This window comes from Ictidomys tridecemlineatus, chromosome 3, assembly GCF_052094955.1.
Source record: "Ictidomys tridecemlineatus isolate mIctTri1 chromosome 3, mIctTri1.hap1, whole genome shotgun sequence".
Taxonomy (NCBI): Eukaryota; Metazoa; Chordata; class Mammalia; order Rodentia; family Sciuridae; genus Ictidomys; species Ictidomys tridecemlineatus.
Window position 1 is genome coordinate 41,692,822 of NC_135479.1, and position 27,726 is coordinate 41,720,547.

Below are 27,726 nucleotides of genomic sequence, written 5' to 3' on the forward strand. Positions count from 1 at the left end.
TTCCAAAATTTCCTATGCATTTCTTCATCCAGGTTTCACTTCCTGATGTAAATACCTACTCTCATAAATGAAGTATAACTATACATTCATGATGATGCCTTATCAAATAGTGACATTCAAGAAATTGTCAATATGGACATTCTTTTTTATAGGTCAAGAACATAGTTATTTTGAAAAAGGTGAGAAAGAATGCCAACTGCCTAACTGATCTAGTTTAAACAGCATTCTGAACTTCATAATAAAAATATGAATTAATTTTTGAAGAGGATGACAATGTGTGAGTCCTTGATCCTTTTAGCTGAGTTTACCATAATTAAGCTGAGAAAATGTAGGATGACCAAACCTTTACAGAACTGTTATTGCAACTTGATGGGTATAGATTTAAATTTTTGAAAATTAAAAATTTTGCCAGGCATAGTAGTACATGCCTGTAATCCCAGTGGCTCAGGAGGCCGAGGCAGGAGGATCACATATTCAAAGTCAGCCTGAGCAAAAGCAAGGTGCTAAGCAACTCAGTGAGACCCTGCCTCCAAATAAAATACAAAATAGGGCTGGGGATGTGGCTCAGTGGTCAAGTGTTTCTGAGTTCAATCCCTGGTATCCCCCCCCACACACAAAAAACCCAAATTAAAAATTTTTTAAATATTTTTAATCCTCCTTCAGTATAGCCTTAGATTTCTAGACCTAAATATAATCAAAGGAGTATTAAAGGAGGAAAAATATCTGTCAACTATTTGTATTTGGACTGGGGTTATAAGAGCCTTAATACTGGAATCCTGACACCTGGGCATCAAAGGAGGAACATTCAGTGGACCATTTATAAAAGTCAATCAAAAACCCAGGTAGATCTTGGAGATATTTCTCTGTTTCTTCACTCCAACACTCATTTCCAAACAGCACAGAGAAAAAGAGGAATTTTGAAACATCTTTATTTTCCCCAACAAAGAATTGAAGAATAGCCAGGTATGAATGCTTGTTATCCCAACAACTTGGGAGTCTAAGGGAAGATGATCATAAGTTTGAGACCAGACTCAGCAATTAAGCAAGGCCCTAAACAGTTTAGGGAGATCCTGTCTCAAAATATAAAAATGACTGAGGATGTTGCTTAGGGGTTGAATGCCCCTAGGTTCAATCCCCAATATAAAAAATAAATAAATAAGAAATGAAGAATTAAAAATCTACTTTTACAAATCAACAGTGTCAGGGAAACAGTTTTAGGAAATCCTTTACGACTGACAGATAAAGAACATTTCCTTTCTGTTAGAAAGTAAAAGGCACATCATTCTCCTGGCAGTTGGTTTGTAGAATAGAAGGACACTGTGGATAGATAGGATGTGATAAGATGGATATTTTTCCTTGTTTTCACACTTGGTGTTGTCTATATGTATGTTACAGTACCACATTCCATTTCTACTATTTCTAGCCAGAATTAATGCTAGTAAGTTCTTCTTAAGTTTAGTGGAACTTTGCTTGAGCTAATTACCTATATTTCAGTTTGGTTTGGGATATAATTTTTTTTTAAAAATGAGGCACCAACATACAGGTTATTTTTATTTTCTAATATCTGAAGGCAGCTGCACAAAAAAACACAGAATATTTACATTTTGGTTATGGAAATTTAAAAATTATACTAATGTTATCATTTGCCATACTCTAAATGTAATTATTTCTTCTATTAAGAAAGGTCAGTAAATTAATTTCATTTTGTGTGTGTACTTGGATTTTTCAGTTTATCCTTAAATAAGTAAAACTCAATTTTTTTTCTATCTACATAGAAACTTTCATACATTTCACATATTTACTCTCCTCTGAATTAAGTCATGCTAAGTTGCAGGGAGAATTAGTTAGATGTTACTATTTGTTAGATTAAACCCAAGTTGTATTTCAGTTTTATAAATGAATTATCTTTATTTGATGTAACTACCAGAATTTATTGGTATTTGGAAAGCATTATTTTAAAATAGGCATTATAATTTTTACTTTGAATAGCTTGGAGTATAATATTGCTTTTTTCTGTTTGAAATTTTTTATAGTTGTGCGAGTATTAGGCACCATATCTGATGCCGATATGGATGTAATGACAGATACTCATTCATTTCAGTATCTTCAATAACATACTAGACTTCAAATCTTAGCAGCTGGGAAACTGTTGAGGATATATCTCTTTTTTCTTGTGATTCTTGTCTTTTTAGTCTCCTTCACAGATTGAATTTTTCATTTTATGTTCATTTTATGAATATTCCATGTGTTTAAAATCAGGCTTTAATAAGGATTCTATTCCTTTTTTTAAGTAATGTTTTACAAGGTATACCACTTACTAGTTGACAGAAATCTATTTCTTGGTACTTGGCCAGTTCTGTAATTTTTGAAGGTACTGACTGATTTTTTAGTAGATTAATCTTCCTTAGAACTAGAAATGACTGGATCCAGCACTGTGACATTTTCCTTTCTTAGATAAAGGAGCTATATAGCTCAGATAACAAATCTAAAAAGTATGCACGCAAGTCTTTTACTCCTTTATCTGCCACAGGGCAAACTATAAGTAAATTATTAAAATAACTAATTCAGTTTTTGGGTCATAGTTCCCTTGAAATGAAATAGTTGCTCATGTCATATCTTTTATAATAACACTGAGTAAAGTCAGAAGCCTTTTTTTAAAAAAAAAATAATCATCATAAGAATTAAGCAGAAAATATAACCTTATATGCCCAAGATTGGGCAAAAAAACACAGAAATGATGAATTATTTTCCTTCTAATATTAGAAATCTGACATGTAATTATTAGTCACATATTTGTACCACATCTCCCACCAGTTTAAGGTAAACATTTTTATGAAAGGTATGAACATAAAATATAAGAAAGGGGAAGAAAATGGACCTTGAGTACATCTTTATTCCTCAGTAAGAACACATGTATATTATTGACCACATCATTTTAATTGGATTAATTAAGTCACCTACTTTGGACATACAAGTTTTTTTCCCCCAACTATTTTTTCGCAATTATGAAAGCTTTCCAATACCATTCTTGTATATAGTCTTATTTAATTTGATTCTGTTGTAAAAAGTCCCAGAAGTAAAATTACTAGGTCAAAAAGTCCACTCATGGGCTGGGGATATAGCTCAGTTTGTAGAGTGCTTCCCCAACATGCATAAGGCCGTAGGTTCAATCCCCTAGCACCACAAAAAAGAAAAAAAAAAAAAGTCCACTCGTGTTTTAAGGACTTAGGTATACAATGCCAAATTACACTGCAGAAATGTACTAATTAACACCTTTCATTATTAGAATAATTTTTGCCATGTCTATGAAAAAATTAATAACTCATAGTTTCAATTTTACTCAGTGTCCATTTTCAATGTACTCAATGCTTGTATTTTGTGCTAGTACCTTTCATAAAAATGTTTATCTTATACTTGTGGAAGATGTGGTACAAATATGTGACTATTGGTGCGGCAAAGTATTATTATTATTATTATTATTATTATTTTGTTTTCTGATTTTGTTTTTAAATGAACATTTTATTTACACATAGTAAAATTCATCTATTGTAAGTGTACAGATTGACTAATTTTGGTAATTATATACAAGTGTGGAAGCACCATCACAATCAAGATATAGAATGAGTCTCCCACCCTAGAAAGTTTCCTCACACTCCTTTTTGCAGCTTATCTCCTTTCCCATTGGCAGCCCCAGGGAACCACTGATCTACTTTCTGTCACTATAGTTTTGTCTTTTCTAGACACTTATTTGTCTTTTCAAATAAATGGAATCATATAGTACCAGTCTTTTTTGGGTTTGGCTTCTTTTACTTAGCATAATGTCTTGAGGGTTTTCTTCTTCTTCTTGTTCTTCTTCTTGTTCTTCTTCTTCTTCTTTCTTCTTTCTTCTTTTTCTTTCTTCTTCTTCTTTGTTCTTCTTCCTTCTTCTTTCTTCTTCTTTTTTTTTCCTTCAGGGCTGGGATTGAATCCAGAGTCTTGCACATCCTGGGCAAGTACGCTACCAACTGAGCTATATCCCTGGTCCTCATCCATATTTTTATGTTTTGTTGTGTTGTTGTTATTACTGGGGATTGAACCTAGGGGTGCTGAAACCACTAAGCAACATTCCCAACCCTTTTTTATTTTGAGACAGTTTTGCTAAATTGCTTATGCCCTCGGGCTTGGGGTTGTAGCTTTGTGGTAGAGCACTTGCCTCGCATGCGTGAGGCACTGGGTTCGATCCTCAGCACCACATAAAAATAAATAAATAAAATAAAGATATTGTGTCCTAAAAACAACTAAAAAAAGTTGCTTAGGCCCTCAGTAAATTGCTGAGGCTGACCTTGAATTTGTGATCTTCCTGCCTCAGCCTTCCAAGTTGCCAGAATTACAGGCATGTGCCACCATGCCTGGCTTCAGAGTTGTTTTTAATTAAAGTTTCATTTGTTTATATTATTGAGCTGCATTCTGTAACATAGATGTACTGCAATTTGTTTATCCATTCATTACTTGATGGCCATCTGAAATGTGATAGGTTTTGTGAATCATTGCTACTTTGAACATTTGTGTCTTTACTGGATATATATTTTCATTGCTTTTGGAAACAGAGTTGCTAGGTCACATGGCACATATATTCCTACCTTCTTAAGATTGTCACACTACTTTCTAAAATATCTGTATGGTTTACATTTCCACCAGCAATGTATAAGAGTTCAAATGTTCTCATATCCTCAGTAGTACATATTATTTTCACTATTTTTTTCCTCCATGAACTCATGTTTTTTGTTAGAGAAACATGACTATAATTACAATCTAGTATGATTAGTGCTAGATGTCAGTCAACTTTAGCCTTCTAGTGGGTGTACAGTGGAATCTTACTGTGGTTTTAATTTGTATTTCTCCGACTACTGATGTTGAGTTTCTTTTCTTTTTATGTGCTTATTGAGTATCTGTATATCTTCTTTTATAAAGCATGCAAATATTTTGCCGTTTTTTTTTTTTTTTTGGTACTAGGGTTTGAACTCAGATGTTTAACCACTAAACCACATCCCCCCAACCTTTATTATACTTTATTTAGAGATAGGGGCCTTGCCAAGTTCCTGAGGCTGGCATCGAACTTACAATCTTCCTGCATCAGCCTCTCGATCTGCTTGGATTACAGGTATAGCCACTCTGCCTGGTCTTTTGCCCATTAATAATCAGATTATTAGTTATTTTGGATATAAGTCTTTGTCAAATAGGTGTTTTACATATCATCTCCTATTTAGTGGTTTGCCTTTTCATTTTCATTTTCTTAGTCTCTTTGGAAGAGCAAAAGTTCTTAATGTGGTTCTTAGTCTGGATCCCCGCTAAGAAATCTTTACTTAACCCAAAGTCACAAAATTTGTTTCCATTTTTTCCCTCTGTAAGGTTAATAGTCTGAGCTCTTACATTCAGGTCTGTGGTCAATTTTTGTGTATAGCATAAGGTAAGGGTCATAACTCCCTTTTCCCCCATATGGACATCCCATTAGTCTGGCACCACTGGTTGAAAAAAAAATCTTTGTCCCAATGAATTGCATTAACCCTTTTGTTGAAAATGAATTGACATATGTGTATGAGTCTATTTTTGGACTCTCTATTCTGTTTACTGACTTGTATGTCTATCATTATACCAATATCATCCATCTTGATTTCTGTATCTTTATGACAGGTTTTGGAATCCTTCAACTTTGTTTTGCCTTTTGCATTTCTACATAAGTTTTAAAATCAGTTGTTATATCTCTTAAAAAGCCTACAGAATTTTGATCATATTGCTTTGAATCTAATAATCATTTGGGGGAGTTAAGCCATTTAAATATTAAATTTTTGAAGCCATGAACATAAATCTATGGATATGGTGTATTCCTCTGTTTAGGTTGTTTCTAACTTTTCTTTGCAGTAATCATTGTATAGACCTTGTATAGCTTTCATTAAGTTTATTTTTAAAAGTTTTATTCATATTTTGCAGTATTGGGGATTGGAACCAGGGGTTATCACTGAGCTCCATTCCCAACCCTTTTTAATTTTGATTTTGAGAAAAGATCTCACTAAGTGCTGAGGCAGGCCTGGAAATTGAGATCCTCCTGCCTCAGTCCCCCAAGTTGCTAAAGCTACAGGTTATGTGCTGCTATGCCCAGCTAAATTGATTTTTTAAATTTTTGTTTTAGTTGTAGATGGACACAATACCTTTTATTTCACTTATTTATTTTTATTTGGTGCTAAGGATCATACCCAGTGCCTCTTGTGCTAGGAAAGCATTCTGCTGCTGAGCTACAATCCCAGCCCTGATTTTTAATAGTGTTATTTTTCATACTTTAAACAAAAATTATAAATGGAATTTCAAAAAAAATTTTTCTGGCTGGGATTGTGGCACAGTGGTAGAGTGCTTGCCTAGCATATGTGAGGCACTGGGTTTGATTCTCAGCACTGCATATAAATAAAATAAACATCCATTGACAACTAAAAAATATTTAAAAAAATTTTTTTTCCTTTTAATTGTTGAAAGATAGTATATAGAGATATGGTTGAATTTTGTAAATTGACCTCATATCTTGGAACTTTGCTGCATTCATTTATTAATGTTAGTAGCTTTTTAAAGGTTCCTTAGGTTTTGCCACATGTCTTCTTTCAATAAAGACATTTTTATTTATTTACTTTTAGTTGTCAACAGCCTTTATTATTTATTTATTTATATATGGTGCTGAGAATCAAACCCAGTGACTCACACATGCTAGGCAAGTAAGTCCTCTTCCACCAAACCACAACCCCAGCCCTCACTGAGGACATTTTAACTTCTATTCCCATACGTATGCCTTCTATTCATTTACTTTTTTCCTTTTCTTGTCACATTGGATAGATATTTCAGTACACATGCATATTTACAACTACTGTGTCTTCCTCTTGAATTGCCCTTTTATATATATAAATCTCTATTTCCTATATAAATTTTCTCTTGAAATCTACTTTGTCTGATGTTAATGTAAACATTCCAGGCTTCTTAGGCTTATTGTTTACATGGTATATTTTTTTCATTTGAATAATTTTTATCTATATGTTTATGTCTGTGTCTCATAGACAACATATAGTTGGGTTTATTTATCCATTATTACAGTCTGTGCTTCGCCCTGACCCTCCCTGATTGTTGTGAATCAAACCCAAGGTCTTATGCTAGGCAAACATTCTACCACTGAACCACATCCTCAGCCTTTTAATCCTCCTTTTAATTGGCTTATTTATTTCATGAATCTGTGTGTGTGTGTGTGTGTGTGTGTGTGTGTGTGTGTGCGCGCGCGCGCGCGCGCATGCGGTGTGTTTACTGGGGATTGAACTCAGGAGTGCTCTACCATTGAGCCACATCCCCAGCCTTATTTATTCATTTAATTTATTTTGGCTCTGGGGATTTAACCCAGATGGTTTTATCACTGAACTATCCCCCCAGCCTTTAAAATTTTTTTCTTTTAAGATTGGGCCTTGCTAAATTGCCCAGGCTGGCTCTAAATTTCAATCCTTCTGCCTCAGATTTCAAAGTAGCTGGGATTAAGGCATTCATTAATTTTTAATGTAATTAATGATACAGCAAAGTGTGAGTTTACCATTTTATTTTTTGTTTTCTTTTGTCTCTCGCATATTAATGTTCCTCTTTGCCTGTCCACCTCACTTTTGAAGTACTATATTTTGATCAAGAAGTCTGCTGGAAATAATTACTTTGGTGAAACATTTTGGATATTGTTGACTTATACTTTCATAGAAAAAAAATTTTTTTCCCCTCAGCGAATGGATACTTGGAATGTTTCTAATTTTTGAGGGATGTGATAAGGTTGTAAAATAAATTTAGTGATTTAGAAAGCCTAATAAATAAAAGCTCATTTATTAGAGTCTGAGCTGCATTTTCTCTTCATGGTTTTATACATGTGATACAAGTCTCCTTAAGGGTGTCACAGATTTGTCTCATTCTTCTTTATATCATGTAGCACCTAGTCATGATTCTAGTACATTGTTAAGTGCCCAGTAAAAAAGTTCTTAGAAAGAATAATTTGCAGGTGACTGTTATATATGTCTTTCTGCCATAAAGCAAATCACAGCATCTGTAGAGTGCAACGCTGCCATTTCTAATAACCTTTTAGTAGTATTTCTCTTTCTGTAGATGCCCTCCTTTCTCATTGAGGGGAAGATATCAAAAGAAAAAAAGGGGGGGCTGGGGATGTGGCTCAAGCAGTAGCGCACTCGCCTGGCATGCGTGCGGCCCGGGTTCGATCCTCAGCACGACATATAAACAAAGATGTTGTGTCCGCCGAGAACTAAAAAATAAATATTAAAAAAATTCTCTCTCTCTCTCTCTCTCTCTCTCTCTCTCTCTCTCTCTCTCTCCCACTCTTTCTTTAAAAAAAAAGGGGGGGGGAGCAGAAGGGCAGTGATATGCAGGGAAGTTTTATTTTGTTTCCTATGATTCTTATTGTTTCTTGCAACTTTGTAATAGTGTAATAGTGTTTAAAACCTCCTCTAACAAGAAAGAATCTTGTAGATTGGTACAAGATTCAGTAAACCAGCCACCATTGAGATTATGTATTACATGCCTTTTTACCATTAGTTAAATCTTTTTGCACTTATTTTCTAAGATTATTTATATTTTACCCCTGTTTCTGAACTTTGGAGCTTTTGCAATCTGAAAATTTTCATTTGAAAGTTCTTTGTCCCCAGACACACACACACACACACACACACACACACACACACACACACACAAATTATGAAGAGCTGTTTCAAATAGTTATTATATATTTAAAGTCTTACAATTACAGTAAGAGAAAATTTGTGTATTTAGTATGATAGTGAAATTGGGGATATGCTAAATTTTAAATTTTATCTGGTTATAATAGTGGTAGGAAATTAATGTCAGTGAATAACATTTGAAACCAAGATTTGGGCAAAGTCTGACTAGCAAGTGCTCTCCCTATAGTTAAAATCAGATTAAGATTTGTAATTTGGGCCAGGGTTGGGGCTCAGTGGTAGAGTGCTTGCTCAGCATGAGTAAGGCACTTGGTTCGATCCCAGGTACCACATAAAAATTAAAACAAATAAAATAAAGGTATTTTGTCCATCTACAACTAAAAGAAATATTTTTTTTAAATTGTAATTTTTAATTTGAAAATGTTAAAGATTTAGATTAAAATTCTAAGAGAAATGATTTATTTAAGATAAAGTTCTTTAAAAAATTTATTCTGACCACTTTGGTAATTTTTTTACCTCATACATTTACATTTTGTTGTATACACTCATTTTCTTCTTACTATTCTTTGATTATACTTGCTGTTTACAAAATGAAACATTTCAGAATTCCTTTTCAACTTAAAATTCCCTGTTGACCATTTTTCTACTGATAAATGTTTCCTACCTGATGTTCCCTTTATTATAGTATTCACTGAAACTAGCACATTCTCTAAGCAGAACAGGGATTTTAAGATAGGCAGCTTACTATCTAGCTTCCTTCTCAATTAAATCTTCAGTTTCTCATTCTCTGGTTTGTTTCTCCTAAGGATTTGTGACCTGATAAAAATTGCTACATACCAACAATCATTTTTACTTTATCAAAGTGAGGTCAATGGAAGAAAAGGGTCTGAGTTTTAGTTATTTTTATTCAATGTTGTAAGTGGTATTTTTCAGATAGGGTTTTTTTTTGACAAGCACATTTGACATTTGTTGTCCTCATCACTTTTGTGATTAGTTTCGTCCTTCTTCCTGAAGTGAAACTGACAAGAAGCAGAGCAAGGCTTTCTAGGAGACATTTAGCAATCAGTTTCCACGTGGAAGTAGCTGGTAGTTATTGGTTAGAGGTGAGTGGTAATAGTCTTAAAATGTTTTTACATGAAACCCTTTCAGGAAATGCTCCCTCTCACTCCACCCTCACCCTGATATTTTGGATATAAATAGTAAAAGGAAGAAACTCAGAACAAACTGATGCTATTCTACTTCTAAATTCATCTTATGGCTTTCTTGTGGCCCTCTTCTCTAGACTCCTACTTTTAAAACTGTTGTACCATTGAATCCCATCTAGTTCTGTTTGGCTTAGCAGGCTTCCATTCTTCAGGTAGTTTTCTGTTAAATGTTCATTTTCTTAGTAAGATGTAAGACAACAGAACATTTTTGTGTATGCAGCTACATTCTGCATTACTATTTCTGATTGCTATCTTGAATCTTCACCTTTGTTCAAGGTTTTCTATCATAGTTCAAGGGAAAGGAGTCAGGACCTCCTTTCCACCAGAGCTATCTTTTAAATTTATATCCCAAAGGAGGATTTAAAATTGTCCTACAAGCCGGGCACAGTGGCACACACCTGTAATCCCAGTGGCTTGGGAGGCTGAGGTAGGAGGATTGCGAGTTCAAAGCCAGCCTTAGCAAAAGCAAGGCTGTAAACAACTCAATGAGACCCTGTCTCTAAATAAAATGCGAAAAATAGGGCTATGGCTGTGGCTCAGTAGTTGAGTGCCCCCAAATTCAATCCCAAGTACCTCTCCCCAAAATAGAATAAAATAAAATAATAAAATCATCCTACCATGTAATATATACCTGAAATACTAGTTGTATATAACAGGTAGCTTCTTTATGTATATAATTTTTTGTGTGTGTATGTGCTGGGGATTGAATTCAGGGGGCACTTGGCCCCTGAGCCACATTCCCAGCCCTCTTTTATATTTTTTTAGAGACAGGTCTCACTGAGTTGCTTAGCACCTCGATGTTGCTGAGGCTGGCTTTGAACTTGCCATCTTCCTCAGCCTCTAGAGCTAATGGGATTATAGGTATCTGCCTCCGTCCCCAGCTAACTGGTAGGTTCTCTAACGTGGCTAAGTATGGCTAAGGCAAATGCATCCCTCTTTACCTGAGGTTTTATAGTTTGTAATTACATTAATCTACATATTTTAACTAGTAATAAAAGAATTTTAAATTATGGTTTTATCCAAGTACTGGTAGGCCTCAGATATAAAACTGGGATTAAAAAAAACTTTTTTTAAAAAATATATATTTATTTTTTTAATGTGGTGCTGAGGATTGAACCCAGGGCCTTGCATGTGCTAGGCAAGTGCTCTACCGCTGAGCCACGACCCCAGTCCTGTCATTTGCCTTTTTTTTAAAAAAAGAAAAAATGGATTTGGGGATAATGTTTCAGTCATCAGTTAAACCTCTGCCAGATGTTTGGGCAGCCAGATCCTTCCCCATTTCTTCTTAAAGAGTGAGTTATAATAAAGACTGATGATTCATCCATAGGTTGGGCACAGAAGAAAACCTTTGTTATCTCTTGCTAGCAGCTTTTGAGCTTACTGCCATATTTCCCCAGGTGGAGTAGATATTGTTAGCAAATAATGATCACCCTACTCATTTAGAGCCATCATGTTCCCTGCCTCATACCAGCAAGCTTCAGTACCCAGAGCCAAGGCCGCAGCCATGTTCAGAACACTAGCATATTTTTAAAAACTGATTATTTGCAATGTTTATTCCTATAATGGATAATTTAAGTTCCTTCATCACTTTGTTCACCATAATTAAAAATTAGTGTTTGTTACTGCATGTTTCCAAATGTATTTCCCCAAAATTTATCCTGCATCTAAAGCATCCTTGTTGGGGTTGGAAAATTTAGCATGAAATACACAGAGAAATGATCTTGTGTTACCTGTTTTATTGAAAACATACCTCAGTCAACATTTTTTCTTAGTTATTTTATAGTTTTTAGAATATTTTTGCAAATTCAGAACTTATTACTCTCAACTAAATTCTATTACACAGTTTGTTTCATTTATATGAACAAATAATGTGTATGAACAAATAATGTTTTCCATATACTACTATCTTAAAATCATTTCCAATTTATGTGTAATGAAAAATACATAAAATATTTATATTAAAACTTCTTTTTTGTAAAGTTAAAATATGTCTTACACACCATGGTTGTATGCCAGCACATCTGTTCCAGATAAAACATAACAGGAAAACAAAAGAAACAAAAACTGATAAGTATAAGAACTGTCTACAAGAACACTTGAATAGGAGACAGTGTTTATCTTACTGTGTAAATTTCCATTCAAATAAACCAAAAATTAACGGTCCTCAATAATGAAATAAGATAAAATTTTGAGAAAACGCAAGTAGGCACATCTGCTTGTTTTAAATGCACATATTTGAATATATATATATATATATATATTGGAGAGAGAGAGAATTTTTTTTAATATTTATTTTTTAGTTTTTGGTGGACACAACATCTTTGTTTGTATGTGGTGCTGAGGATCGAACCCGGGCCACATGCATGCCAGGCGAGCGCACTACCACTTGAGTCACATCCCCAGCCCAACATATAATTTTTTTAGTAAATACATTCAACATAAATTTTACACACATCATCCTCAAATTATAGTGCAATAAGATTAGAAATGTATAACAAAACATAGCAAGATTTCAGTTAGAATTTTAAAAAAGGTAATACAATAAATAAACATACTGTTTGAAAGACATGAAAACCCCTGCCACCAGTTATCCATCTCATAGGCTGGGAAATAAACTTATAGTTTTTTTCAATTCTTCTGTGCTTATTTCAACAAGCAAATAAAATGGATCAGTGAAGCTCAAAAGGACCTTAAAAAAGAGCTGTGTATTAAGAGACAAAATTAGGATGAAAACTACTGAAATTTTTTAAAAATATTTTTTGAGACATTGATGGGCCTTTATTTTGTTCATTTATTTATATGTGGTGCTGAGAATCAAACCCAGTGCCTCACACATGCTAGGCAAGCACTCTATCACTGAGCCATAACCCCAGCTCCCTGAAAATTTTTTTAAATAAAAATTTTATAAACTAGCCTGCAAAAATTTATATATATAGAAATTTATGTATATTATAAAATATATATAGAGAGAAGCACTATACAACTAGATACTTTAGATACTAAACTAGTTGGAATAGGAAACACAATGAATTTTAATGTAACCACTGGTGAATATTTTTAAGCACGTAATACCTATATCATATAAACAGGTACTAAACACTGAAGTAAATGGAAGGCTACCTATTTTGTGAGTCAGACAAAATATACCTACTAAGGCTGGGGAGTAAGATTAAAAGCAATCTTTTTGAACATAGATGAAAAACGCTCAAGAATAATATAAATAGAATATACATTAAGAGGTTTTCAGCATTAAAAAATTCTTGATGATCAGGTGGGATTTAGTGTAGAAGTTGACCTGGGATGGAATACTATTCTACATACTAGGAGCATATTTCCAGTAATAGAATCTTTGTGCTCAGGGGTTAAAAGATACTGTTCCTTCCATTCTGAGATTGAATACAAGCCCTCTACCACTGAGCTACATCCGTATCTATGGGATCAGTAATCGTATTGGATAAGTACTGGTTGAAATTGAACTAGTGAACTTTAGAGGAAATAGCAGTTCCAGAAATTGGTTCATAGTTACTATTATTATAAATAAATATTTCATTCCATACATGATTCGAATTCCAAATGAATTAGAATTAAATAAAACATTGCTATTAAAATAAAAGAAGAAATGAAATGAAAATTATATTTGTTTGAATAGGTGATTTGAAATTTCTATATATTTGTCTAGTGAATAACCTGAATAAATGGAAAAGCTATATAAATTATTAAAGGCAAAGATAGGAACTGTACAAAATAAATTAGAATAGAACCTAGAATGTTGTAAACACTTGGTAGTCTGTGGTGATGGTTTTTATTTTAACAGCTTTATTGAGTCATAATTGAAATACCATAAAATGAGCCATCATAATTCAGTGACTTCTAGTGATCTGCAACAATTATAATGATCTGCAACAATTAATAGGATATATTCAGTTTTAGTTTTTGAATTATTTTCCTCACTCCAGAAGACTCAAACTGTTTTCCAAAGTGGCTGTGTCATTTTACGTTCCCACCAGTATTGTATGATGGTTCCAATTTTGACAGAGATTTCATTGAATCAGAAGATCAATGAAATCTATTTGAGAGAATTGCCATCCTAACATTGAACCTTTTAACACAAATATGAAATGCCCTCTATGTGCTCATGTTTCTTTTGTTCCTACATTCTTCCTTCATTTCCTTATTTGATGTTAAACAAATATTTGTAGATGATCATATTTACTCATTTATTGATTATGTGTTTGCTTGTGTGCACATATACACTTAGAGTGAGGTTTGAACCTAGGGCCTCATAGATGCTAATCATGTACTTTACACTAAGCTACACCCCCAGTCCTCATCTTTTGATGTTTTAATCCTCTTTTGATTTTTTTTAGTTATTTTTTTATTGATTGTTCCAGGCATGCATCTTAATTTCCAAACAAATTTCAAATTAATATTGTCTTGATTCCAGTAAAATATGGCAACATTTTTCTAATTAGCTCGATTTCTTCTCCCTTTTATGCTATTATTGTCATATATCATACATATATATTATAAACCCAACAATGTATTCCTCTATGTACTTACATACCACTCCAGTATTTTTGGTTTCTGTGTATGTGTGAACTTAAATTACCCTTTGGGGTCAGCAAATCCTTTCACTCTCAAGCTCTCCATACATCCTTGGCCCTCTGGGAGGCTTCCTGCATGTGAGGAGAACTAAAGGACTCAGCAGAAAATAAAAGCTAGTCATTTGTGAAAATTGGATGAGATCTCAACACACACATATACATACAGATGGATAACCAAACTGTGGAAGTCTTACTGGCTCAGGATGTTGGAAGATAACCGTTACTCAATCAGTGGCTGACTACTAAGCTATGCAGACACAAGAGGGAACCACAGGAAGGGAAGTCCAAAAATTAAAATAGCAATTAAAAAACAAAATAGAAACCTGAAATTCTGCTTGGTCCCTCTCTGGTCCCTTCTGTGTATATACTCAACTTCCATTGAGCCAGGGGTGTATAGAGAGTTTATCTAGACCCTCTAAGGCTCTCTCATTTCCAGAATCTCTTTGTTAAATTTCTGGGTTTCTGTTTGTTCACTTATCTCCCCAACTGGGGGAGCAGGCTCAGGCTAGCAGAACTATAGACTTTTTCTGTTATTTTCCAGTGGAGTTTGATGCTTTTACTCTCAATGTCACTGGGAATGGATTTTTTGCTTTCTAAGTTACTGGTTTTCATTGCCAGCCCTGCTTAGGTGGAACTATTGCAGGGGGTCAGGGGAGGTGTGAGTAAGGAGCTGCTCCACGCAATAATGCCACTGACTCCCATTGTTCTTTGATTCAAATTTCAGCATTTTTCATAAATACTTTTAAATTTGTCATTTGACTTTGGTCATTTTATAGAGTCCCAAAATGTTTGTTTTTGATAAATGTTGTCTAATTTTATAGTTGTTTTGGGGGAGAGGATTTGCTGACCTCTTCAGTTTGCCACAGCTGGAAGTCTTGCCTCTTTATTTTGTTTTTGCAATATTTTTGGTTTTGGTTATTTATAACAGGCTAACTAATTAAAAACCTGAAGCACATCTATATATTGTGGCTTGTTCAGCATTTTGCTTCACAATGGAAGACGTTAGGAGATTGTGATTAGATTAGGGGTGGGACTGTAGTCCTAAATTCTGCTGACAGCACTTTCCTGTGGAATGCTTCTTAATAATATATTCTTGTTTAATGATGAAGAAAATGTTTATTTTTTTAAGCAAGCAAATTCCTTTGAAATTCTATCAAAACATAAAAAAGATATTTTAACATACTCCTCTTTACAGAATGAACCTGTGGCACAGAGAAAGAAGTGACAAAAATCCACTGAGCTGGTCTAGATGTATATCAATGTGAAAAATAAGGGAAAGAATGATCTTCTTTAAAAATTACTCATTATATAGATTTCAAGCTAAAGTGCTTTTATATCAAAAATTTAAACTGGGCAGTTTGCCTTCTTTAAAAGCCTTTTTAGTTTTATTATAACACAGAAACATACACAAAATACGGCTTAGTGACTTATCACACACAATAGTATTACACATCCCTATAATCATTCAAGTGAAAAGTAAGAAAGACATCACTAGTACCTAGAAGTTCTCTATGCCCTCTCCCACTATCATCCCCACTTCTAAGGATAACCACTCTTCATGGTCTCTTTAAAGTGTGTATCCCTAAACATTAGAGTTTAACTTGTCATATATTTTTAATATTATAGAAAAGAAATCATGTAGTACATGTTTATTGTGATTGGTTTCTTTTTATGGAATTGTGTTTGTGAGATTCATCTGTGTTGCATGTAGCAGTAGTTAATTTTAATTGCTGTAGAATATTCCATAATATAAGTATACACTTTTTTAAACCATACTACTACTGTTCATGGATATTTGAGTTTTTTCGAAAATAATTGGTGCTATAAAAATGTGTATGTATTTTAGTATATACATCAAGGAGTCAAATTACAATGTTGAAATCTATCTATCTGTCTGTCTGTCTGTCTTTATGCCAACTTGTTTTCCAAGTGATTTACCAATGTACACACACCTATCAGTAGTCTATTAAGAATTTCCATTGCACTACATCTTTGTAAAACATTTGGTATTCCCAGACTTTTAAAAAATTGATTCATAGGAGATTATATATATATATGGATAAGAGCCCTTTGTTCCTTCTAAGTGTTGCAATCCTCTACGTGACTTACATTTTTTATCTCATAACAATGTATAGATATGAAAAGAAGTCCTTGATTTTAAAGAAGGTAAATATCAATTTTTCTGTATAATTAGTATATAGTGTGAAGTGAAACTACAATTACTTAAATAGTGTTTTAATATGAAAAAAAATACCAATAAAGTTGTTGGGTAGGTAATTAAAAAGGCAAGAAAAGAACACTAAGATGTCAACATAAGTAACAGTTTCCATCTCACACCTGGGAGAATATAGGTAAGAACTTGGAATTATTAAAACTTTAAACCTCATGGAGCAGAAATTCAGCCATCTGAGGAAGGGATATGGGCTTACTACTGTTGAAATCTCTAGTAGAAGATACACTGAGACCAGTTCTGCAAGAGTTGGAAAAACAATAAATTGAATTCAGCTGCTGCTATTACAAACCAATGTTTAGCTGGATGGGTTTGAAGTTAAGATACAGTAGCTTAATAACTGGCATAACTTTCCCATCTGCACTGCTCTGCAGAGCCACTCTTTTTCTTTCTTTTCTACTTTTCTTTTTTTTAGTACCAGGGATTGGAACCCAGGAGAACTTAACCACTTAGTCACATCCCTAGCCCATTTTTGTATTTTGTTTAGAGATAGAGTCTCCCTGTGTTGCTCAGAGCCTAGCTAATTTGCTGAGGCTGGTTTTGAACTTGCAGTCCTCCTGCCTCAGCCTTTCAAGTCGCTGGGATTATAGGCTTGTGCCACCGCTCCCAGCTCTGAGCCACCCTTTTGATAAGCCAAGTGTTCATATATGCAAGATTACATTTCTAGGTCATATTTCTATTTCTGGACTATATTTGCACAAAAATTACATTGTATAAATTATGGTAACTTTATAATAAGGCATTAAATCTAGCAGAGCAGTTTCTCCCACCTTGTTCTTCAAGTGTTTTAGCTATCATTTGCACCCTTGCATTTCCATAAAAACTTCAGAAATAATTTGTCTGGTTTCACAAAAAGAAAACCTTGTGAAGATCTTTTTGGATTTCACTCAATCTAGAAGTCAGTTTGGAAGAATTAAAGTTTTTACAATGTTGCATCTTCTAGTCAGCGAATATATGTCTATTCTTTAATTGTTTTCAATGTTTTTTAGTTGATTTTTGTAGAAGTTTTGCATAGGATATCATTTGTTAGCTTTGATCCCAGATAACATTTTTCTTCTTTTCTTTCTTTCTTTCTTTTTTTTTTTTTTTCTTTTTTTTTTTGGTAACAGGGATAGAACCTAGGGGCATATTACCACTGTATAAGTGTTTTTTGTTCATGGAAGACATCTTCTCCCTGCTTAAATATCCTATATGTTGTCTTCTGAAAGTTGTGTAATTTTGCATCTCACATCTGTATCTAAAACCCATCACATCCCAAGCCCTTTTTAAAATTTTTTATTTTGAAACAGGATCTAAATTGCTAAGGACTTTGCCAAGTTGCTAAGACTGGTTTTGAAATTGTGATCCTCCTGCCTTAGCCTCCCAAGCTACTGGGAAGATATTTTTAATATTATTATTAGTATTTTTTATAAATTTAATTTCTATTTTGAAAACTTTCAAATATATATTATTTTATTTACTTTCCTGTAATTAGACTTACCACCCAGATATAATAATTATCAAGATTGCTTCAGTTTTTAACTATCTGTTTTTATTGTTACTAAAGGTTGGTTGTTTGTATGGTACTAGGGATTGAACCCAAGGCCCTGTGCATACTAATCAAGCTTTCTGAGCTACATCGCCAGCCTTTTATGTTTTTTTATTTTGGGACATAAAATTAGATATACATCTTTAGAAAATATGGGCATTTTATGTATGACCACAGTACTAAGCCATATAACAAAGTATTCCTTATGACAAGAACAAAGCTTTTTCTGAAAATGTGAATTTCTTTTCTTTCCTTTCTTTCTTTTCTTTTTTCTTTCTTTTTTTTTTTTTTTTCATGGTACTAGGGACTGAACCCAGGGCCTTGTGTGTGCTAGGCAAGCTGAGTTCTATCCTTGACTAGCATTAAAGTTTTTTGATGATGCAAAGCCATACTGTTATAAATCTACCATGTTAGTAAAATAATTCTTTTTTGTCATGTGTTTTTGTTTGTTTGTTTGTTTTTGGTTTTTTGTACCAAGGATTGAACCCTAGGGCACTTAACCACAAAGCCACATCTCCAGGCCTTTTAAATATTTTATTTAGAGACAGGGTCTCCCTGAGTTTCTTAGGGCCTCACTAAGTTGCTGAGGCTAGCTTTAAATTCTTGATCTTCCTGCCTCAGCTGGTGGGATTACAGGCATATACCACATGCCCAGCTGTCATGTAGCATTCTGTATGTTTAGAAACATAATGTACAGCAAAAATTGCTATTTTTTAAACTTTTTTGCCTTTATATTCCTCAGAATTCTTATGACAGAACACATAACTTTCAGGAAGTCCTTAATGGGATTAAAAACAAGCATTTTTATGTGACTTAGTTTTAGTTACCCTTTATGACCTCTTCTCACCCAAAATTGTTAAAATGCAAGAAGGAGATATGAATTATTTTCCTTTATGGCTTTGCATAGAAACCTTTCCTTCATTGCAACTAGTTTTTCTCCCCATGCAATATTCATAGGTCTATTTCAAAGGGAGGACTATGGCTAGTGGGCCATGAAAACTCCCTTCGCTTGACAGACTGGGCTGTATCATGTTCTTCCTCTCACATGAGAAAATCCCCTTTAAAAAGACAGGGTGACCACTTCATTACAGGCAGGTTGGATTCCTCACAGAGATACTTGGCAGTGACTAAGGAGGAAGAGTTGTTATATCTCTGCAGGATGTACAGTGTGGATGGAACTAATTAATTCATGGTCCAAAGAAAAATCAAATATTCCTAGGACCACAGGAAAAAACAAAATAATTTTCAGTTACATTTTAACTTATCCAACATTATTGGTGGGGAACTAGAGGGGGTCTTGAAAGTGTGTTCTTACTCTAGTAAAGTATTTGAAAATAAATATGATGGTCTGATATTGAATGACTGGCCTATTGCTTATCCCTCCTCCTTTATCAGTGCCCTTGAGTGCCTCACTGTAGATCAGAATGGCCTACTGTCATTTATTTAAACAGAATTAGGGGATGGTTAAGTTCATATTTAACTCTTTCAATTAAATATAGATATTTTGCTTCTGCTAGTCAGTAATGTTAGAAAGATATGAAAGAATGATGAACTTCATTGCATTATAGCCTTGGTTTAGCTATTGTATAAGTTTTTTTCCCCCTTATAATAGAAAGCAATAAAATAACAAATTTTGGGGCCATTTTAGTATCTTGAGAAAAAAGAGAAAAGATCCCTTCTTATGCATACAGCTAACTCAACAAATACAGACTTGAATAAACAGACAAACTAAAGCTCAGTGGATGGAACAAGCAATATAAACATGGAAGATGAGAATCCCTTTTTTTTTTTAAGTGGGGGGGAGGGAGGCATAAAGGATTTTTCCTTCAAAATGGTATGCAGCTCTATAAGTTATGGCAGAAAGTGCATACAAACTATAACCTGTTAAAATTCTGGTTAAAAAGAGCAGAGAGACATAAAAATAAATTCTTTGTTCCTTAATTTATTCTTAAATTTCATGTGTGTCCTAGAATATATAACAAGGATACATTCTCTAGACCTATTTGTTGTCAAAAATTTTGTATCATAATTTGTTTTTTCTCAAGCAGACAACCTAAATAAAAGTAAAAATTAACTTCTAAGGAAATGAATTTCAAAACGAATGTGAAAGCAATAATCTAAATATTTAGAATCTAGTTAGGAGATTCCGTAGCTGAGATATATACTGTATTGGTACATTTGACATAGTAATTGTAGTGTATATAGCAAAAAATAGGGTATTGCTTATAACAACTTGACATGAATAGAATTAGGAGAACTTGATTATCTTAATCTAAGTTGAAGCATTCTTACTATAAATTATTTGTTTCTTTTGAGTAGCTAAAAATCTGTATCAGAAACATAAACTTGAAAACTGCTAAAAACATGGGGAAAGATTCTTCACATAAAAATTAATGAGGAACTTAAAATTTCTTGGAGATTCTTGCTAATTTAACGATGCTTTAAGCAACAATTTAAAGATGTTTTGATACTTTAAACATGTTTTAAGTGACATTTTGGTGCCTAGGAAAGTGTCCCCAATAAGTTTTACTCTTGTGTCATTCAGTTTTTCTGCTTGTCAGTAATTCATACAGATTTGTGATAATGGTCATAGTTTCCTGGGATTAAGAAAACTTTTTGACAAATTGACCACAACTGATCTAAAAAGGTTCTTGTTTTGTTGTTGTACTTTTGACAAACTCTCTTTCTCTCTGAAGAATGACTTTTAGATTCTTTTAGCTTTTTAAAAGATAGTTGGAGTTGTTCTAAGAGCAGAGTAGGATGATACACTCCGGGCAGGTGTAAAGAATTCCTTCCCAAAACCTTTACAACTTTTATTTTTAACATGGTAGAAATAAAATATTAATTAAATTAATTATTAATATTAATTAATTCGGGAAGTAAACACCTGTTAGTATAACTTGAATGCTTAAAAAGGTAGTAAGATGAAATGATAGATATACTATTTAGGGCATCCAGTATTTAGCAAAAAATAAAAATAAAAATAACTGACCAATAAGTGGATTGCAGATATAAGGATAGCTCCTTTTTTTTTCTCTCTCTCTGAAATGAGCCAAGTTACTCTAAAAGTTGTTCATTATATCTGGACCTTAATTAACAAGCATATTTGTAGTAACCAGAGTATTGCAGCAACAGAGAAACTAAGCACAACTAGCCTTTGAATAACAAAGGAAATAAAAGAATTCCTGTATAACATTCTTTCACACTTATCTTTGCTCTGTGGTACTGTTTTGCTGAACTAAAGCATCTGCTACCTCAAGTTAAGAGAGAACAAACTCAACATGGCGTGAAATTACTGCACTGCCATTCACATTCATTAGAGTTATATTGTTACCAGCCACAGGCATGACTGACTTTTGCATGAATAATAAAATAAAATGCTGCTTTGTGATTTTTACCTTAAAACATTACAAGGCACAGTACTAACCTTGAGCCTATGTCAAGTATTTCCAGGAGCAGGTTTATATCAGTGCAGTGTTTCTCATCACAATAGGATGATCAGCAAAAACAAGTCACAAGTTAGGAAGAAGTAGTATTATATGAGGCCTCTGGAGAGAGTCATGGGTTTTTTGTTGTTGTTGTTGTTGTTGTTGTTGTTGTTTTTGTGGTGCTGGGGATTGAACCCAGGGCTTAGTGCATGCAAGACAAACACTCTACCAACTGAGCTATATCCCCAGCCCTGGAGAGAGCATTTTATGAAATCAGTTTATTTACTAAAAAAACTAATATATATTGTGCTGGACTATTATAAAAGATGATAAAATTATTAAAGTACCATTTGGCAACCATCAATAATTGGTTTAGACAAAAATCATCAGTGTGTACTGAACGTAGTAAGTCAAAGTTTGATGAGGAATAGGCTATTTACAGTTACAATGGGAAAAAATAGTAATTTTACAGTGGAGAAACCTGGCAGATACTTCATCCAAGTGACTGAAGTCATCCCCAGTGATGAGACATATTAACATCATGCCTGCAAATACGATGCTCTGAGAAGATAGTACTTCTGTATTCCTATCAAAAATGCAGGGCTGGGCACAGTGGAATAATATCAACTACTTGGAGGTTGAGGCAGGAAGATCGCCAGGTTTAAGGCCAGCTTCAGCAATTTAGTGAGACAGTGTCTCAAATTGAAGGAAAAAAAGGAGAGTTGGGGTCTGGGGATGCACTTCATGAACTTAAGTCATAGAGTGAACCTGGGTCAAATTGCTAGTACCACAGAAACAAATTTTTAAAAGCCAGCATAGTCTGAATCTAATCATGAATAAACACCACACAAACCCAAACTGAAGGACAGTCTACAAAATACATGTACTTTACTCTTCAAAAATGGTACTGTCATGAAAGACATGCTAGATAACTATTGCAGGTTTAAAAAGACAAAAGACATGACAATTGAATACAACGTATGATCCAAAATTGTCCTTCCTTTGTATTTTCTTGATTTTTTTTCTTTTTGTTGTAATGGGGAGTGAACGCAAGAATGGTCTACCACTGAGCTATATCCCTACCCCTTTTGTTATTTTTATTTCAAGACAGGGTCTCACTAAATGTCCAAACTGGCCTTGAACTTATGATCCTCTTCCTTCAGGCTCCCTAGTCACTGGAATTACAGGTGTGCCCCACTGTGCCTGGCTTTCCTTGACATTTTAATTTTCTATTAGCTGGATGTATAAGTAGTATATTGAACCAGGGTATGGTTATTGGAGGAAGAAAAAATGGCTTTCAACAGTCAGACTATAACCAATATTCAGTTTCCCTGATATTTTACTTTCCCAGTTTATAAGCAATTTAAGCCATATTCTAGGTTTTGGTTTTTATTTTCTAAGCAACGATCTCTAACATTAGGTCTCCAGGCCTAATTTGAATTACATTTCAAGCTTTGGAAAACTCAAAAATGATACTACTTAATTGTTTTACCAAATTTTCAGTCAGTAGAAGAAAAAGGAGTCATCCTGTATTTAAAATTACTAGAATACATCATGTAAGAGTTTCATGAAAACTTGATAAAGGAAGTAGTGATAACTAAGATTAATTCATAGGGAAATTTGGTGTGATTTTGTTTTAGATATAGGTAGATAACAGGAATATTTTATTTTTAGGAAGGCAATTTGATGGTTGTCTGATTTCCTGATGGCATTGATCATAGTTAATTGAAAGAATAATTAATTGAATAACTATACCCAAGATTAGTCATTGGATATCAGTCTCATAGATGGTTTCTAGTGCTATATCTGTTAATAAGATCTATTATTTTTCTAAACTTAAACTTGAATAAAGGCATTGATGACACATGGATCAGATTTTAAAATTACTCAAAGCTATAAGGAATATTCAAAGCACTAGATCAGAGCAAGAACTAAAGATAATGGTAGCTGAAATGATCATCAGGAACCTAGCTGACCATATAGAACAACCAGTCTTAGTATGATGGGTAGACAGGGAAAAAAAGCTCTAGGTTAATTCATGGCATATCAATAGCCAAATGACCAGTTGACCAATTTACCCAATTTACTGATTTGTTTCTTTTAACTGTTTCATTTAATATGTATTGATTGAGTTCAGTCAGAAAAATGGAAACCACACTGATATTTCAAACATAGGAAAATGTAAATATGGGAAATTCATTATACAAGTGGTTAGAAGACTGAAAGAAAAAAGGGGGAACACTGAGCTATTAAAGAAATAATACCCATAAGGAGCAACTACCACACCGAAAGCTGGGAAACAAAAGGACAGAAGTTATCATCACTTAAGAACTAGAGGGATCCTTAAGCCTCCACTCATACTTCTGAAGAAGGGACATTGTTCAGCCAGTGCTATCCCAGGTTACTAAAAGATGTTCATATGGTTAGAAACCAAGATATTTAAATTGTGTTTGAACATCCCTGAAAACAAAGCATGTAACTGATTGACTTTGATTATGGGTAATATGCTATGCTGTTTATTTTTTTTCCCATCTTTAAAATGGCTTTACCACTAATGTTCCTCCTATCTCAGACGTATAAGTGATCATTCAGAAAGGGCAAAATGTTTATTAGACAGGGATTTTTTAAAAGCATGGCAAGATGAGTTGGGTAGCTGAACATTTTCTTTGTGTATACTCTGCTTTCTCACTGATGCCTTAGCTTTATTATATGGATTTAATATTGTTTTAAGATAAAGATATTTGTCATGATCTGATCTGAAACATTGGAGAACAAGGTTTGGAATTGATTTCTGTCTTTTTCCTCCCCCCCCCCCCAAATATTGCTTCTTTAGGTCAGTAACAGATCCAAGAGATGGAAAGAGAGTAGCACTCAAAAAGATGCCCAACGTCTTCCAGAATCTGGTCTCTTGCAAAAGAGTCTTCCGGGAATTGAAGATGTTGTGTTTTTTTAAACATGATAATGTAAGTGAAATTGGTGTCCGGGGGAAACTACTTCCTAAACCTACTTCACTGAATTAGTAAAGAGAAAACGAGTGTTAAAAAGAGTGCAAGTAAAATTTAGAAATTAGCTATAGTTTTATGCCAAACTGAAAAGTTATAAGCACATCATGAGATTATAGAATACCTATTGTGATTGAATGGGTCACACATACATACATGCACACAAACTCATAGTTTTCTAACTGTATCCTTTCATTACTATGCTTTCCTTTAAATGTATAGTCTTTAAGTTTCTATAACTGTCTTAAATTTTCACTATTGAGATCAGTAGTTTCTAGCCTTGATTATTAGAATCATGAGTCCATTTTATCAAAAATTTATTTGGAGGTCTAAAAATTATACTCCAAATTGTTTTGACTTTCAGAAGGTCTAACTCCAAATTATAAAACATTACACATAATAAGTCGCAGATGGGCTTTGGTATTGTGTTGTACACTCTACATTTATCAGTCTGAATGTCTTTTTTTTTATTTCTAAGAATATAAGCTATTAAATATGTTTAAAACTCATAGAAAAGAAACATGTGTTTGTAGGGAAAATAAGTTAGAAGGAGACTACAGCCAAGTTTTTTATTAAAGGACTTAGAAACTTGAGGAAAAATTAGATCCTTTTTATGATTGAACAGTGATCAGGTTTAAGTGAATTATAAGGTTTATTCACTGGCAGGTAAATATTAATTGATGCAAAGCAAATGTTGATATTTAACAGGGAATAACACTAATAACACCAATATTCAACACAAAAATAGAGTGTAATACATATCGAATGATATAAGGAGTAATCTACCCCTAGTTTTAAGTGCTGTATTTTTATTCCTTACCATTTTTAATTAGAGATGTAGGAAAATAATATCTTCTTTAAAAACAGTATAACCCTTGGGGCTGGGGTTGTGGCTCAGCAGTAGAGTGCTTGCCTCACATGTGTGAGTCATTGGGTTCGATCCTCAGTACCACCATAAAAATAAATAAACAAAATAAAGGTATTGTGTCCACCTACAACTAAAAAGAAAAATGTGTATGTGTGTGTGTGTGTGTGTGTGTGTGTGTGTGTATTTTTTAAATCTTATAACCATTAAGGTAACAAAGGTTAGTGTATTTGTGACTTTGTGAAGACTCGTGGACAAACAGACTCATCGCATTTTGAAAAACAGCTTCTTCTCAACTAATCTTGAATTAAAAATTTTATAATGTGTAACATTTAACTGGAGGTTGTTAGCATTGGACTCTGTTTTCAATTTCATGTGAAAAGAAAAATTGCCTCAAATTCTTCAGATAGTACTCAACCTGTGCTATTTTAACTGCCATAATAAAAACTTTATTAAAAATGATTTCTTGTGAGTCTAACTGCTTGTTTGCTCAGAAATCCTTATAACTTTGACCAAAGTTTGGGTCTTGTTTTTAAGAAAAAAAATTACAAATGTTTGGGGTATTTGGTAAAACTTATATCAAAACTTATTTTATGGTTCACTTGAAGCTTCTTGGCTTGACATATTTCATTTTATTGATTACCCTCATGAAATATCTTTTTCTTAAGCTTAAAAAAATGATATCACTGGGGTTGGGAATATAACTGAGTGGTAGAATGCTTGCTTAGTATAGTGAAGCCCTGTGTTTGATCCCCAGTACTACAAACAAAAATAAACAAAAGTATTGCTGTCTTTTGAAACTACCTCGCAATGTGCTTCTTTTCATGTTTCAAAATACCATTTGAGCTACTATTTTATGAATGGTTCTCAGATTTTGGATATGTTATTTAGAATGATGTCTAGTGCTTGTTTAGTTATTTCTTGAATTTACTTTACTACCACCTCAGCATCAATGAGTACAAGCCTTATGTATAATGGTAGAGTCACAAGTAAAAGTACCCATAATAAAGAAATACTTCAAAGGTGGCTTCAGAAATTGACTTACTAAGGTTTTTTCAGTGTTTTATTATCTTCAGACCAATCTTGGCTTATTTTATAAGAAGATGGATGATATAATAAACTGTTTTATAGTTTTGCTTGTGATTCATCCCTAGAGAGTAACTAATAAGTTCCAAAGACAGTGCCTCAGTGAATAGTGTTTAAAAAAAATATGTAAACAATTCCTGAAATTTACACTAATTAAAACACTGTCAGTTCTAATGAAGTTTACAAAGGCTGGGCTTTGGAGTCAAAACTGGGTTTGAGTTGTAGTTCTATTTTCCAGTGATATGTGAACTTACATTTTTTTCAAGGGCTGTTTTCTAAAACATTTGCGAAGTGACATGGTAAAAGCAGAAACAACAGTATATGATTATTGTAGAAATTAGATTTTAAAAATGCGTACAAATATGTTATACACACACACACACACACACACATATACCCTCTTTTGAGCTGCTGAGCTCTGTCATAAGAAGAGTGCCTGTGACATACGTGGGAGTTTTTGAAAATGAAGCAAATGGTTGGAGGTGAAAGTGGTATGAGAGCACTATTTTATACATAGTGGATTTTTGCAATGCTTGAGATATATTCCCTCAAAACATCTCAAGGCATACCTGATATGTGAGGGATGCCAGTCTTAAGAGGCAGCTGATATTTGATGTAGTTAAGGCAGCAAATGTTTATTAATTAATTAATTGTGTCTTATGGAAAGAGTGCTAGGTCATATAGGGGATACAAAAATATTTAAAACACTGTCCATTTTGAACAGGTTAGACGAGATACTTAATACATGTTGCTGTGTTCAGAAAGTATGCTAGATGTTTTACATACACTAATTCATTTACTCCTTAAAAAAATCCTGTAAAGATAGGGCTTATTAACCCTACTCAGAGGAACCAGAGGCTTAGAGTTAATATTGCCCAAGGTCAAGGTGGCACAGATTTAGAGTATAAATCTGGCTCCAGAGCCCATTTTCATTAGTTCAGCAAATATTCATTATGCATATCCTGTATGCCTAAACTACCTTACCTTGTGGGGTCTCTACCTTTAAGTAGCTTAAATAACTTTTTTTGGCAAGGGTACGGGGGATTGACCTC

The 27,726-nt window shown here is 33.7% G+C and overlaps 1 protein-coding gene across 3 annotated transcripts in view; it reads left to right on the forward strand.

The window, feature by feature from the left end:
* The window catches only part of Nlk (nemo like kinase), a 145,293-nt gene that overhangs the window by 58,937 nt on the left and 58,630 nt on the right, over positions 1–27,726 (forward strand). For all 3 annotated transcript variants that reach the window (XM_021728076.3, XM_021728075.3, XM_005327806.4), the window contains exon 2: positions 24,555–24,684. In XM_021728076.3, the coding sequence (XP_021583751.1) occupies positions 24,555–24,684 (130 nt within the window). The remainder of the gene's footprint in view (positions 1–24,554; positions 24,685–27,726) is intronic.